We start from the raw sequence: 13,593 nt of genomic DNA, 5'->3' as shown, positions 1-13,593 counted from the left end.
CGCCTCGCCTGCCGGGGAGCTGAACCCGCGGGAGCTCCGCCTTGGTAAACTGCTCTGCTTGGACATGTATCGTCCGCAGGCTGTTTGAGGGGAAAACTAGCCAGTCTGCCATATTTTTATTCGGAAGCGCTATAAAAAAAACCCAACTTATTCCCTAGTTCCCTTTTTTCTTCCTGAAAATCCAGAAAGTGTTGCAATAAAAAGGTGAAAATATGGATCTGGCCAGCTACCCAAATGAAATAATAAATCTGCTTTTTGCAGCAAGAGTCGAATCGCAGGTATTCAGCACGTCCTGGTTTAAAAACCTAAAATAGAAATTAATAGCTTATTTATAAAACATCAAGGTCTTCTGGAAGCCTAATGTTTGCTTTGCTGCCAAACACTGGGAGATAAGGGCACTGAAGTACATCGTGATACATCCTGCTTGAAATACTCTTATTGTGGGATTCTTTGTCCAAGGTCACCGTAATGTGACTGCTATGTGTCTGTTACCTTGCTCGGTGAGTAGGCAGGTATAACAAAATTATAAATTCTCTTGCCTGTAGTCTGTGTCAGACAGCTTGTTCTTTTTATCTTGTCTCTTGGTTTTCTTATTTGAAGTAGTTCCCTGGAAATTTGATGCCCAGAAACTAGCCCCTGTAATGAGTACTAGCTAGCTAGAAGCAGCTAGCTCAGAATTTGCATATGCTTCCTAAATCTAGTACAACAAAAGATATTTTTATCTCTGTAACAACTGATTTTTATTTTTTTTTTCTATCTGACTGTTTTTTCCTTTTTTGAGTTGTGTTACAGAGAACAGTGGTGCATTGGCAGAGGATGGGTTAGCCATTAGTTAGTGCACATACCTATCTTTATAGTTCGGTTAGGCAGCTCTTACTCTCCGTTAGTTAATGCACATATCTATCTTTGTAGTTTGGTGCCGGGCTACTAAAACGGAGTGAAACGGCACATAGGTGCCATTCTTTGTGTTTCCCGCCTGCATCTCATTTCCCTGAAGAGAGTCACCATGTGCTCTCAGTACCTACTAAAATCGATACCTCTTCTTCTCTTCTCATATTCTTCGTAATTTTGACATACTCATAACCTGCTTATTTTCCAGTCCTAATGCTGAAGCTTCAAGAGAAGTTGGGAATGGGGAGGAGAAAGGGTTCACGGGGAGCTCAGATTTCAGTTGTCTGCAGTGAGGAAGAAGGCTGAGCTAGGTCTTTCTTTTATAGCTCTGATGGCTCTGTAAAGCAAACTCTTCTTTCATTCTCTCGTTTTAGAATAATAGCATGATAATGGTGCTTTTCTTTCCCCTTTCTAGAATTCGTCCACTGTGCTGTGGGGCTGCCAATTCAATTTCTTTCTGCTCAGCTACTCCTGTTTTGCTGGCAGCTTTTGTCATTCTTCTCATGTGTTTCTCGTGCTGAGTAAGCTGCAAGAGAATTCAAGCAACTTTCTGAATTTTATTGTTCTTTAATGTAGATACAGAATGATGAAGGGTAAACTGTAACACCGTATTTGGCTTTCCTCGTTCTGAGATGCTGTTACAGTCGTTACATGTTCCCTTCCCTTCTGTAGCTCTGTGAGTAATTTCTGCATTTGCTGTTACGCAACACAGCTTCCTGCTGCTGCTAGTCAGCACATGGGCACAAGGTGTGCTGGTGAGAAATGGCTGATGAAACGCCTGCCTTCCATCCCTGCATCTGGCATGAGTTGGGAAGTTACCTCTACATCCACATCAGGTCTTCCAGTGAGAATGTGATAAGCCTCAGCACTCGCCTGCAGAGAGATTAGAACTGCGGAGAACAGAAACCGAAAGTTGTAGGCAATAACGGGGCAGCTTCCTTGAGCCTGCCTGCTTGCCATAGTAGCCCAACCAAGTATTTTAGAGGCCTCGTTGGAGAACACAATGTCACTTTTCATTATTCGCTTCCTATCCTTTGGAAGCTCCTAGTCGGTGATCTGAGAGCACGTTTAAAATGAAAAGGTTGTGGGGGGCTTGTTCAATCTCAGTTTTCTTTCCTGCTTCAGCATCATTGCTGCTGTGGTCATGAGCATTAGGATGTATTGGTGGTGTAGCTTTACTAAGTCATTCTAGCAGATGTTTGTTCTCTGTTTGTGTTCTATTATTACCAGCAGAAATGGCTAATAACATATTGATTTCAAATCAGAACTTGTATACATAGCAGAGCTGAAAACCTTACTCTAATTGTAACATTGCTTTTCTAGCCAGCACCTTTACTGGCAGGTTCCCTCACTCTTTGTAAAAGAAATTTGCTGAGTATTTAATTTTATTTCTGTTTTTTTTTTAGGGTTGACTTCAATGTTCCAATGAAGGATCACAAAATAACCAACAATCAAAGGTGAGCCATGATTCACATCCCAGATGAAAGCCCTGAAGTCAGTTTTCTCTCTGATTTTAGCCCAACTCTGTTAGCAGTACCTGGAATGCTACTATGATTAAGCTGTCATTGATCATAGCAGAATTTTAAAGGTGTCTCAGAGAAGGTCCAGCAATTGTTAATTAAAACCCCTGAGGCTATTAGCAAACTACACTGACTACAGGGCTTCTTCTCACTGTAGCTGCTGTGGAAAGCATATAGAAAAAGTCTGTTAATTGTACAAATTCAAAACATCATTCTTCAAATACAGATGAAGTGTTACAGCCATTTCACAACCATGTCCCTTTGGCTGTTTGTGAAAATTTGCTATATTTGTCGGAGGTATCCAGAAGACTTTCTGCCTCATGATTACCCTGCGGTTGTGTTAACTTGTTGGCTTATGTTAGAATAATTGTTCTAGTGCAGCATACAAAGACACAGGTTTAGAAAAAGTGATATCGAATGTCTTGCCTTGCTTGGCTCTCACTTGCAGGCCGATGCCAGTTTTGTTCACCACAATATGTTCACTCCTCAACATTCCCATCCTTTCTTTATTGGGTCAGGGTCACAGACTAAACCAGGAAGCCCAGTAATGTTCAGGTGTGTTCTGGCATTTCTTAGCTACAAGCAATCAACAGAATTTGGATTACAAAAATGCATTTTACTTCCATGTCCTACATTGCATGGAAGCTAGCAGTGAAACATATGAAAACATGCTGGGACAGATGATTTTGTTGATGCTTTCTGGACTGTGCTTCAGGATTGTCACAGCCCCTAGGAGAAGAGCAGGTTGGGTTAGCTCCTCAGGGAAAGCAGTGCTCTGTGGGGTGTGGTTAGTCTCCCAGACCTTTGTTCCAGCAAGGACAGGTTGCTAAAAAGCCCCATGTCCCTTTTGGAGGCTTACTGGTGGTGATGCCCTGCTGTCTTTCGACAAGAGGTAGCTGAACTATGTGACTCTCAGAGATAGGATGGACTTCTTAAGGAATTGTTCTACCCAGCTCTTGAGCTCCATTTCTTTTGTCATTTTTGAGGAACAACTCCCAGGGCTGTTGTGTAAGTGGTCACTGAGTCTGCTTGCCTGGTAAACTACTCGAATCCTTTTTAAATTTGTTCTTCTCTGCCATTACAGAATCAAGGCGGCTGTTCCTACCATCAAGCACTGCTTGGATCATGGAGCCAAGTCAGTGGTTTTGATGAGTCACCTGGGTCGCCCGGATGGTGTTCCCATGCCTGAAAAGTTCTCCTTGGCCCCAGTAGCTGTGGAGCTTAAAGCACTCATGGGCAGGTGAAGTAGAAGAGTAGCCCTGCACGCATCAGGCCCTCTCTGTCAGTGGACCTGGATGCTTTCCTTTCTGAAAGGAAGAGTCGCTGGTGGGATGACAGTGTATACCTTGTGTTTGCAGGGAGGTCTTATTCCTGAAGGATTGTGTTGGTCCTGAGGTGGAGAAGGCCTGTGCTGATCCTCCAGCTGGCTCCATCATCCTGCTGGAGAACCTCCGATTCCACGTAGAAGAAGAAGGGAAAGGGAAGGATGCTTCAGGGAACAAGGTGAAACTTCAAATCTAGCTTTTGTGCATGCCTGCTCTGGTCTTACTACCTTGTTTGCTACAGATTAACCAGGTGCCAGCAGCCTGCCTAAAGTGCTCTTTAAGAATTTGTTCTCAGAAGGATGTCAGAGATCTTCAGTTCAGCGTGTCCGATCATTTGTGCTGTGCAAAAGTTTGAGTCAAATGCACTGAATTTCCAAGATGAAACAGCTCAAGTGAAAGGCTATAGATGCCTCTGTCGAAGGTGCTGTAGTCTGTAAAAGAAGGAAAAAAGAGCAAAATAGGCTGGTGCAGGAAATTGGTTGCTGCTTATTAGACTTTATTTTGGGATGTCTAAACCAAAACCAAGGTCTGTTGGAGATAGTTTGTTGCCACTGGAGCCATAAGAACGACTCTTGTTTCTTGGTTATTTGGCTAATATTTTAATATAATGTTTAAACTTTCTGCAGCATAGAGATTATCAAACCCTTTTATAAGCCTGTCTGCTCTTAAGAGTAGTCATCTAGAAGCAGGCTGCTTTGCACCTCTGACATTTTCATGAAGGTCAGGAAGAATGCTTGCTCCAGACAGCTGCTTTTCTTAGCGATGGTGACCCCGTTGACTTTACGCAGGCCTTGGCTCCTTTCAGATACAGTGCGTGGAATGGAATGTTGACATCGTGTCGTGCCCTTTATGGGCTGACACAGGACTCCTGTAGCTTAGAAAAATAGCCCAGAGAACCAGTAAGCCTTTGCAGATGGTAATGAGAAATTGAGCAAGTCTGGAATTACTACTAGAACTGTGTGCCACTGAAAGCCAATATGTTGGCAGGGGAGAAGAGCAGGGCAAGAATTTAATTTGTTTTGGGGGAGTCCCTTGGTTTTGTGCATTTCTGTAATTCTCAGATTATTTAGCTGGATGTATGCACATAGAAGCATGCACTGCAGTTGAGCACAACAGGAGAGGTGCTGTTGACAGACCCGCTCCTCGCCCTAGTAGAGGTGAAAGTCAGTGCTATGGAAATAGTGATGCAATACAAGACTGCAGATTACCAACTGGTGCTTAGAAACTCTGGCTTTCCAAAGCAGATCAAGTGGTAGTGGTTCCTTCATTCAGAACCTCTTGTGTTCTGCTTACAGATGTTCCTGGTTTTAACAGGAGCACTTAATCTCTTTGTGTAAAGCCAGGCCATTTACCAAGTGAAGGAGCAGTTGACAGCATTGTTCTATAATCTCTGTAAATCCTTTTGGCTTGTCTTCTGCAGGCTGTGTGAGTAAAAGGGCACCCAAAGCTATGCTGAGCCCACCTCCCATATATTCGACTACCTTCCTGCCATTGTCCCCATGGTGCTAGAAGAGGCCTCACTTGGGATGGTGGGCTGATAAAGCACAAAGGCACTGAGAGAGGTGATCGGCCGACTGCCAGTCGGGGCTGTAAACTAGGTCTGAGCAGTCGCTTACTGTCAAAGCAGTCACTCTGCTGTCATTTCGTGATGGGAAAGAAAACTGAACTACATGAGCTGTCCCATGAGGGTGGTAGGATGCTTGGAGGATGGAGAAAAAGTCTTTTAACAGAAATGCATCTGTTCTTGCCCACTACATGCTGAGCTTATCTCCAGCTTTCCAATGTTGGCTGCTTTCACTATGGCCTGTTGTAGTGTGCAGGCTACTTCTAAGTTAGTCCTCAGTGCAGTCGCTAAACCAATCCTTTGGGAGCTCATCCTTTTATCCATGGCACTTAGAGACCACACATTCTTTGTTCAGTAAGTAAGCATGAGTTTGTTTAATCTCACCTCAGCATCCCCTTGTTTCTACATATCCTCTCTGTGTTACCTATGTTCACTACACAAAACTGGAAATCTGTTGGAGAGAGACTGAAAAGTTGGTAGTGCTGTTCCTGCTCTGTTGGTGGACTAGAATCTTGAAGTGGGAACAGTCCTCAGGCCTGTAATAGCAATCTCTGTGAGTTTAATGTGGAGTTTAAACCATTTAAACCTATTTGTTGCTCCTACTGGACTGGGAAAGAGCATGTGAAATACAGTGACCCACAGGATGAACTGATGAGTTTTCCAGCTGACCTTTCTTTACTTTGGGTTTGCAAGTCAAATTGCTGACGTTGACTTTAGTTTCAGAATCAGCTCTGTGTACCTGAATAGCACAAACTCACCATTCTTTCTCATTTTAGATCAAGGCTGATTCTGCAAAAGTGGAGGCTTTCAGAGCCTCTCTTTCGAAACTGGGCGATGTCTATGTCAATGATGCTTTTGGAACTGCCCACCGAGCTCACAGGTGTGTATCCATTTTCCTTTTACAGGCAGAACGGCAGAATGATGTCTGCCATGGAAACACATACAGCTTTGCCCCCAGTGAGTTTTAACTTCCTTTTGGGCTTATCCCATTGTCATTCTGCTCTGTTTGTTCCTGAGCCTCTGGGAACAGGAGACAACTGGAATTTACTTTTTAGGCTTTGAAGATACAAAAATTACTTGCTTAGGACTTGTATAAATTGTCCTGCAATTACAGCAGATCTCTTTTCTAAAAGATTAACAGCTCCTGGTTGATTATTGTCACGGAGTGTGTTTAGATATGTGTACTTGCAAACTCTGGTAGTCCTCTTAGCACTGGATTATGAAATCAAGCTCAGTTGGAGGAAGACATCTCTGCTCTTGCTATGTTTATTTGTCCCTCAGCATTTTGGATCACTAGTTAACACTATAAACGTCTCGTATATCAATATATCTGTGCAAAAACAGTCTCGGAAAGTAAGCATGTACAGCTGTCTTATCGAACTAGGAAAACAAAAACCTTGTGTTTGTTTTCATGCAGGTAGTAGTTATTCTCATTGCTGCAGCTGACTAAAGAATTGGCTTTATAATGCTGTGAGACACAGGGGTATTTGGACCTGTACCAATAGAAAATTTTCCCTTGCCTCACTCTTATTTTTATTCTGCAGCTCCATGGTAGGTGTCAATCTGCCTCAGAAGGCTGCTGGCTTCCTGATGAAGAAAGAACTGGATTATTTTGCTAAGGCCCTAGAGAGTCCGGAAAGACCCTTCTTAGCAATTCTTGGAGGGTAAGACTCAAGAACATACCAACTCCATATGTCTCATAACTCCTCTGCAAGAAATGAAAAGTTATTTTGGCTTAGTTCAAACAAGCATTTTCCTTTTAACTGTACCTGTGGTTCAGATTTGTAGATAATTCCTGAGATCTCTGTAAGATGTAGAGAGGAGCTAACTGACCATGTGCAGTCCTGTGGTGACACTATCCGGGTCCGCTCATCAGATCTCCTGACCTCTTACATTCCCCAAATTGAGGTAGTCCACAGAAGTCTGTTGTACAGATGAACCAGAAGAGCCGTTAGGTACACATGGTGGCCCTAAAACATTGTCAGTGACCTTTCCTCCGCGGTTCAGAGTACAAGCATCCTGCAGGCTCAGCACTCTGTAAATTGACACGATCTGCCATTATGCAATGGTGACCTACTGTAGCTGGATGGCCCTCCGCAGCAACTCGTGTGCCAAAAAACTTGAAGGTGCAAAATCAAGTGACTGCTTGTGTGTAGAAATAATTTCCCATTGCTGCAGATTTTTATCACATGTATCCAGTTTGGCACTGTAGTTCTATGACAGTGTATTTCAGTTCATCAGGTCAATTAAAATATTTTGCTAAGTAACACAAAGCTGGGACACTGTAACGTTCCCATGTTCTTGATAGAAGTATGTGGCTTATTCCTGCTCTTTGCACCCATAAGTGTGTTTTTCAAGAAGTAGTATTCAGTTCTCACAGAGTTTCTTCTATGACCTTGGTTATAGTGAACAATACTTTTTTTCTTAGTACCCTTCCAAGGTTTACAGCTGCAGGTGACCCATCAATAAGTGCTATACACTCCTTATTGCCTTTGATGGAAGTTGCAGGTATATCACCATATCAGATGGTCAAGTTAGAGCAGCAGCTAGGATGGCCAAAATGTTAAAATGTCAGGCCTATTAATATTAATGATGAATGCTGGCTGCATCTTAGTGAGTCACAGGAGGAGCTCTAAGAGCAGTTCAGAGCCGGAAAATACCTTTATCTGTTTGAAAGCACCACTGTTCCACTGGTGGGGCAGCTGGTTCCTAGGTGGGATGGCAGATTGAGCAACTCTTGCTTGATTGTACCAGAGGGAAGTCACAGTGGGAAGCTGTGTGTGGTCCAGCTACAGGTTTGCTACTGCTTATATGTAACAAAACGGCCTAGAAGGTGAACAACTGTACTAACAGGTAAAGTGGAAATGAAACACATTGGCAAAGACAGACCATGTGCAGGAAAGTGATCCAGTGCGAGGAGCAGGGTATGTGCAAGGGAAAGAAACAGAAATCCAATTCACCATCACATCTCTTCTTGCCTGGAGCTGCACAGGCAAGATGAGCCCTGCAGGATTTTGCTGTGACTCTGTCCCATCCCATCAACGCTTCAACTGGGGTTGGTGGCTGTTTCACACCAGGGCTCTCCATTGTCACTAAGGTTGGATTTGTGGAGGCAATACTTATTTCTTATGGTTAGGTCTGAAAGCATTTTATTAATGAAATCCGTAACATTATCCCTGTTTTGAAGATGGGGAAACTAGACAAGACCATTTCCTCTTCTTGCTTTAATGACCAAGCAGGGCACGGGCAAAGTAAGACTACAATGCAAGTCTCCTGAGTGCCAGCCTAGGTTTAGCTCGGGGTTGTTTCCAAAGGTCTTTCATGAAGCTTTCTTTTAAATAACAACAAAAAAATCCATACGTGGCATTAAAGAGGCTTGTGTCTATTACTGCCTCCTTTACCATTCCTATATAAGGTAATTTTGGTATTTTGTTCCATTATCATTTGCATCATGTGGCAAAAGCAGTCATCTGCTTTTGGGCAGGGCGGTTCTGTATGGCAGATCATCCTGGTAGTTTGAAGCTGTATTGGGAGTGTGATGGGGTGCTGGGCCGGGACGGGTTAGAGGAGCTGGGCATATGGTAGGTGGTACAGAGGATCCGGGGTTGGACAGTGTGAATGGCAGTGCTCTGATCTCTGCTCTGCCTTGCTGGACAGTCAGGGGAAATCAGGCTCTAAAGTGCCAAATGAGGTTTATATTTAAGTAGGAAAAAAATGGAGGGCTGAGTAATACTCTTGTAAGTTGATGTTTAATGCTGGCCTGCTCAGTTGCCAAATTCCCTTTCTGCCTACTCCCAGCAACTCCTTTGTTGGATCATTCTCTCAGAGTGGCCATGACATGCCACAGTCACGATACTGCCATTACTGAATAGCAGTTGATTAATTCTGCTTTGGTCCAAGAAGTCCTTGTGAGGCTTCCTGCTGTCTTATCTAAAGGTTACTAGAGAGTAAGTTCTGTCTGAGGAGTTTTGGGGCAGTAGCTACATTATTCATTCCTTTTCCTTGTCTCTCTTGCCAGAGCCAAAGTTCAGGATAAGATCCAGCTGATCAGTAACATGTTGGATAAGGTCAATGAGATGATCATTGGTGGTGGAATGGCATTCACCTTCCTCAAAGTGATCAACAACATGGAGGTATGAAAAGAGTAATTCTGTGTCTGCTGCTAGTCAGAATGTCCCTTACCTATTCTGGTATTGAGAACTGGCTCTCTCAACTCTCTGCAAGAGCAGGGAGCACTGAGAAGTTGCTCAACAATCACTTGGCAAAAATCAGATTACTGCCTATGTCTAGCTAGGTGCTTTAAGAAAACAGTCTTTCCAGAATTGTTGTCTGAGCAGTTTGGCTTGACTGCTGCTGTTCTCTTCTGTAATGAGCAGTAGCTAAACAAATGCCTCTCTCTTGCTTTTCCCAAATAATTTCTCTAGATTGGCAACTCTCTGTTTGATGAAGAGGGATCAAAAATTGTCAAGGACCTGATGGCCAAGGCAGAGAAGAATGCTGTGAAGATTACTCTGCCTGTTGACTTCATCACTGCAGACAAATTTGATGAGCATGCACAGACTGGGGAAGCCACAGTGGCTTTAGGCATTCCTTCTGGGCTTTTTTTGTAGTAGGCAAGGGACTAAAAGAAGTAAGGCAGTAGTGGGGTGGGAAGGATTTTACTCTTAAATGAGTAAAAAGTAATTGCGATCCTTTGCAAATGTTTCTGAAGGCAGTCAAGTTGCACAGAACGTGTTGGTTTAATGAAATTGAAGGCCCATTGTTTGTCCTGAATTTTTAAGTCTGAAGTAGCTTTTGTGAGATTTGGATTAAAACAGCAAAATTCCTCTAAAACCTTCAGATCTGAATGCAGCAGAAATTCCTTTTATTTGACTGGAATTTAAGTAGAGTTGGCAAAAGTTTCTAACCAAGGCTTCAAGCATCTGACGTTGATTTAAAAATGGCTTTATTTGTACTAAGAAGATAAACACCACACCACACTCCACCTTCCTGCAGCAGCTGCTGGCAGATGTTTCTGCTTCTCGGTGTTCAGTGCATACAGAGAAACTCTTACTTCTTATCCAGGGGTGAGGGGGGCGCTTCTGAGGATCCCAGCTAGACATTGGTGATTTGAGAGGAGAGTCGGCAGTAAATAGATCTGTGGCTTCTCTTACTTGTCTTAGGGCTTGGACTGTGGCCCTGAGAGTGTGAAGAAGTTCGTTGAAGTTGTGGGAAGGGCCAAGCAAATTGTGTGGAATGGCCCAGTTGGCGTCTTTGAGTGGGACAAGTTTGCCAAAGGAACCAAAGCCCTGATGGACAAAGTGGTAGAAGTAACTGGAAAGGGCAGCATCACCATTATTGGTAAGTAGTTGTATATGTGTGTTCTTGTCTTTCTAAATGCAATGAGAAAGCTTCTGCTTGCCAGAACCATGTGAAAAATACTTGTCAAACTGTTTTTCTTTCCTCACATTTTCATCTGTCCTTCAGCTTGAAGACAGGGCTTTAAAAACCTGCTGTATGTACTAATGCTGAGTATTTGGGAGCAGGACCAGCTTGTAGCAAGGCTATGGCCCTTAAGCTGAACAAAATCTGAATTTGTTACGTGTCTCATTGATTTTGTTTGCACTACAGGTGGTGGAGACACAGCTACTTGCTGTGCAAAGTGGAACACCGAGGATAAAGTTAGCCATGTCAGCACGGGAGGTGGCGCCAGCCTGGAACTGCTAGAGGGTAACTTCTTTTATCTTAACTTGTTTGAGCAAATCGGGCAATTCTGGGTGCTCTACGCTGTGTTGGTATTCAAGAAAGCACAACAATAGAGTGAATGTCTTTTTCTCTTCTACCATGTGGAGTTGCACGTAGCTTTTGAGCAATGAGCTCCTCACTGCTCTTTTGTAGTCCTCCTAGAGGAAGAGAGGAAAGAAAATGGAGCATTCTTGCAAACAGCACTCTGCCACTCCCAGAAAGCAAAAATGCTGGAATGGAGAATAAACCGGCCCTGAGAGCAGGCTGTCTTTTATAGATGATCCCCTGAGACATGCTAACCGGATTGTTTAGAATGCCCAGTTTCTGTTAGGGCAATCCCATCGGAATAGTCTCGAATCTTTGCCAGAAGTCGCCTTTTCAGAGCATTGTTTGAAATTCCCTGGGTTTGGGGAGCCCTCTAGTGATCACTTACGAACCTGCATGAGGGTCCTTGGAATTCAAAATGGTGAGAATTTACAGGATTCTTCTAATGAGTTACATTGTAGTCTAAATGAGTTTTCATTTCCTCTGGTAATTAGCTGTTTCCCAATATGTGTAAATTATCTAATGCTGTCAGCTTCTCTGTGGAAGAGAAACTGCAATAAACTGCATTGCAGCTGTTAGTTTCCAGCAGTTAGATGCGAGACAGAGCTTTTGTTTCTGTTGCCTAGGGAGTGATGGTAAAGGGAAAGAATGCAGATGGCTAGAAGGAAACACTGCAACCAATTTATTCAGAAGGACAAACTTGTCTAAGTTTTGGCCCAAAATGTGGGTTTGTGTGTGTGATCTTTTAAATGTAACGGAAGTCTAGCTAATTGGAAAAGCTTCTGAAGATTGAAAAAAAAAAAAAAAGGGGCAACCCCCCCCCAAGAACCCAGCAAACTAGCAAATTGTGAACAGTGTTAAAATTCAGTACTGCCACACAGCTTGAGCATTAGAAGGTAGGGGTTTTTTTGAAAAAAAGCAAAAGCAGAATGGTGTCTCTTCATTATTAAAGTATGACAAAAAGCTAAAAATGCTTTAGAAAACATTGCACTTCAATAATCCGGGCCCTCATACTGCCAAGATGAGCATATTCCTTGCTTCCATCAGTTGGAATGAAGCATGCAAATATCTAGACCTGGGTGTTTTAGTCCCAGTAAAAGACTTAAGACTTGTAGGAGGCTTTGTTCCTTTTTCTTAATTAATTCTTAAAATTTCCACCACACACTCCAAAATTCTATTTACATGCCACTAGAGATCGAAGAAAGCATGCAGCAGCTCCCTAGATGTAATCAAAAATCTGTTTGCCATCACACTTCATGGAAAAAGGTCTTAGGTGTTTGGATCTGACCCTAGCAGAGATTTGGATGGAAATTTACAATTATCGTTAATTGAGAGTTGGTGACTGTAGTACGTTAAGAATCCGTCTGCTGACATACGAGTGCTCTGGATACTCACTGCGGCCCTAAAAGGTATTTCCTGTGCGGAACAGTTTAAATGTAACCCATATGTCTTAAGAGCCACAGTTCTCTACAGGAGTGTATGTAGAGCCAAGCTCTTCCATTTTCAACCTATAATTTCTGATTTTTTTAAAAATATGTTTACATGTTGCAAGTGTAAATCTTAGGTGTTTGAAGGCAGAGGGGTTCTTAACTTCATTGGTATTTTTTAACTTCTAACAGGTAAGGTTCTTCCTGGTGTGGATGCCTTGAGCAACGTGTAGAGAACAGAATATCGCCCCACTTCCTGGTCCTGTGCACAGCCCCTGAGATTCAACACTTCAGCGCTTCTGTATTTCAGCTCTGCGATAGGCAGACCACAGAATGGAAACCGAAACTGGACAGGGTTTGAGGAGAAGACAGCAGAGATATTTTACGACTGCAGTTTACGTGATGTGGATTTGTCCACTGTTATCCCACTTGAATTAACGTAGTGAGTTTAAACTGTTGTTGTGAATTTAGAGTGTATATATTTATATTTTGCCTTTTCAAAGAGATTAATCCCTGTTAAACACGTCGTTTCTCAGAAAGGAGTGCACTGTTTAGCTTCAATGTTCTTAGCAGGCATTTTCATCACTTGACACGGTTCAGAAAAAAGAGGGGACTCCAGTTTTTTGGAGGCTGATTGTAATAGCTGCTGAATAAACATATTTAAAGTGCTCCCAGTTTGTATATGGTCCTTCTTTCAGACTTTTAGAATGGTCTACACTAAAATATCTTCTTCCTAGCATCAGGAGTCGGTAGTTACTTTTCCTTTTTGCAGTAATTATAATATTTGTAAATGTACTTTTATTTTTGTCCAGCAGATCTATAAGCACACAGTCATCATCAAAGTGAACTTTGTTGGTAAGGAAGCAAATTGTTATAGATGTGCTGTTATCTTAAAACTTCCATGCCATGAAGTAATAAAATAAGATGAAATTTTGAATGTGCAAGTCTAGTAAAAAGAAGTGCAAATTTAAAAGTGTTTCTCATCTAGAGAACTCGCCTCGTGGCAGGCAACAAATGTATCTAATCTGAATATAGGGAAAACTTTGAAGACAGAAGCAGGTAAAAACTGAGTCATGGGTGAACAGAACTGCAGTGTG

At 42.6% G+C, this 13,593-nt stretch overlaps 1 protein-coding gene across 1 annotated transcript; it reads left to right on the top strand.

Moving 5' to 3' along the window:
- Positions 1-2,297: 2,297 nt before the first annotated feature.
- PGK1 (phosphoglycerate kinase 1) lies at positions 2,298-13,170 on the top strand (the record flags this gene model as incomplete). The annotated part of the gene is made up of 10 exons (XM_009708202.1): positions 2,298-2,348; positions 3,496-3,651; positions 3,770-3,914; positions 6,077-6,180; positions 6,845-6,964; positions 9,319-9,433; positions 9,725-9,903; positions 10,462-10,640; positions 10,911-11,009; positions 12,689-13,170. Coding segments are annotated over 10 exons (1,189 nt in total), but the record flags the coding sequence as incomplete, so codon positions are not given.
- Positions 13,171-13,593: the final 423 nt, after the last annotated feature.

This window comes from Cariama cristata, unplaced genomic scaffold (genome assembly GCF_000690535.1).
Source record: "Cariama cristata isolate BGI_N322 unplaced genomic scaffold, ASM69053v1 scaffold37220, whole genome shotgun sequence".
Classification (NCBI taxonomy): domain Eukaryota; kingdom Metazoa; phylum Chordata; class Aves; order Cariamiformes; family Cariamidae; genus Cariama; species Cariama cristata.
This window is presented reverse-complemented; position numbering and strand designations above follow the sequence as displayed.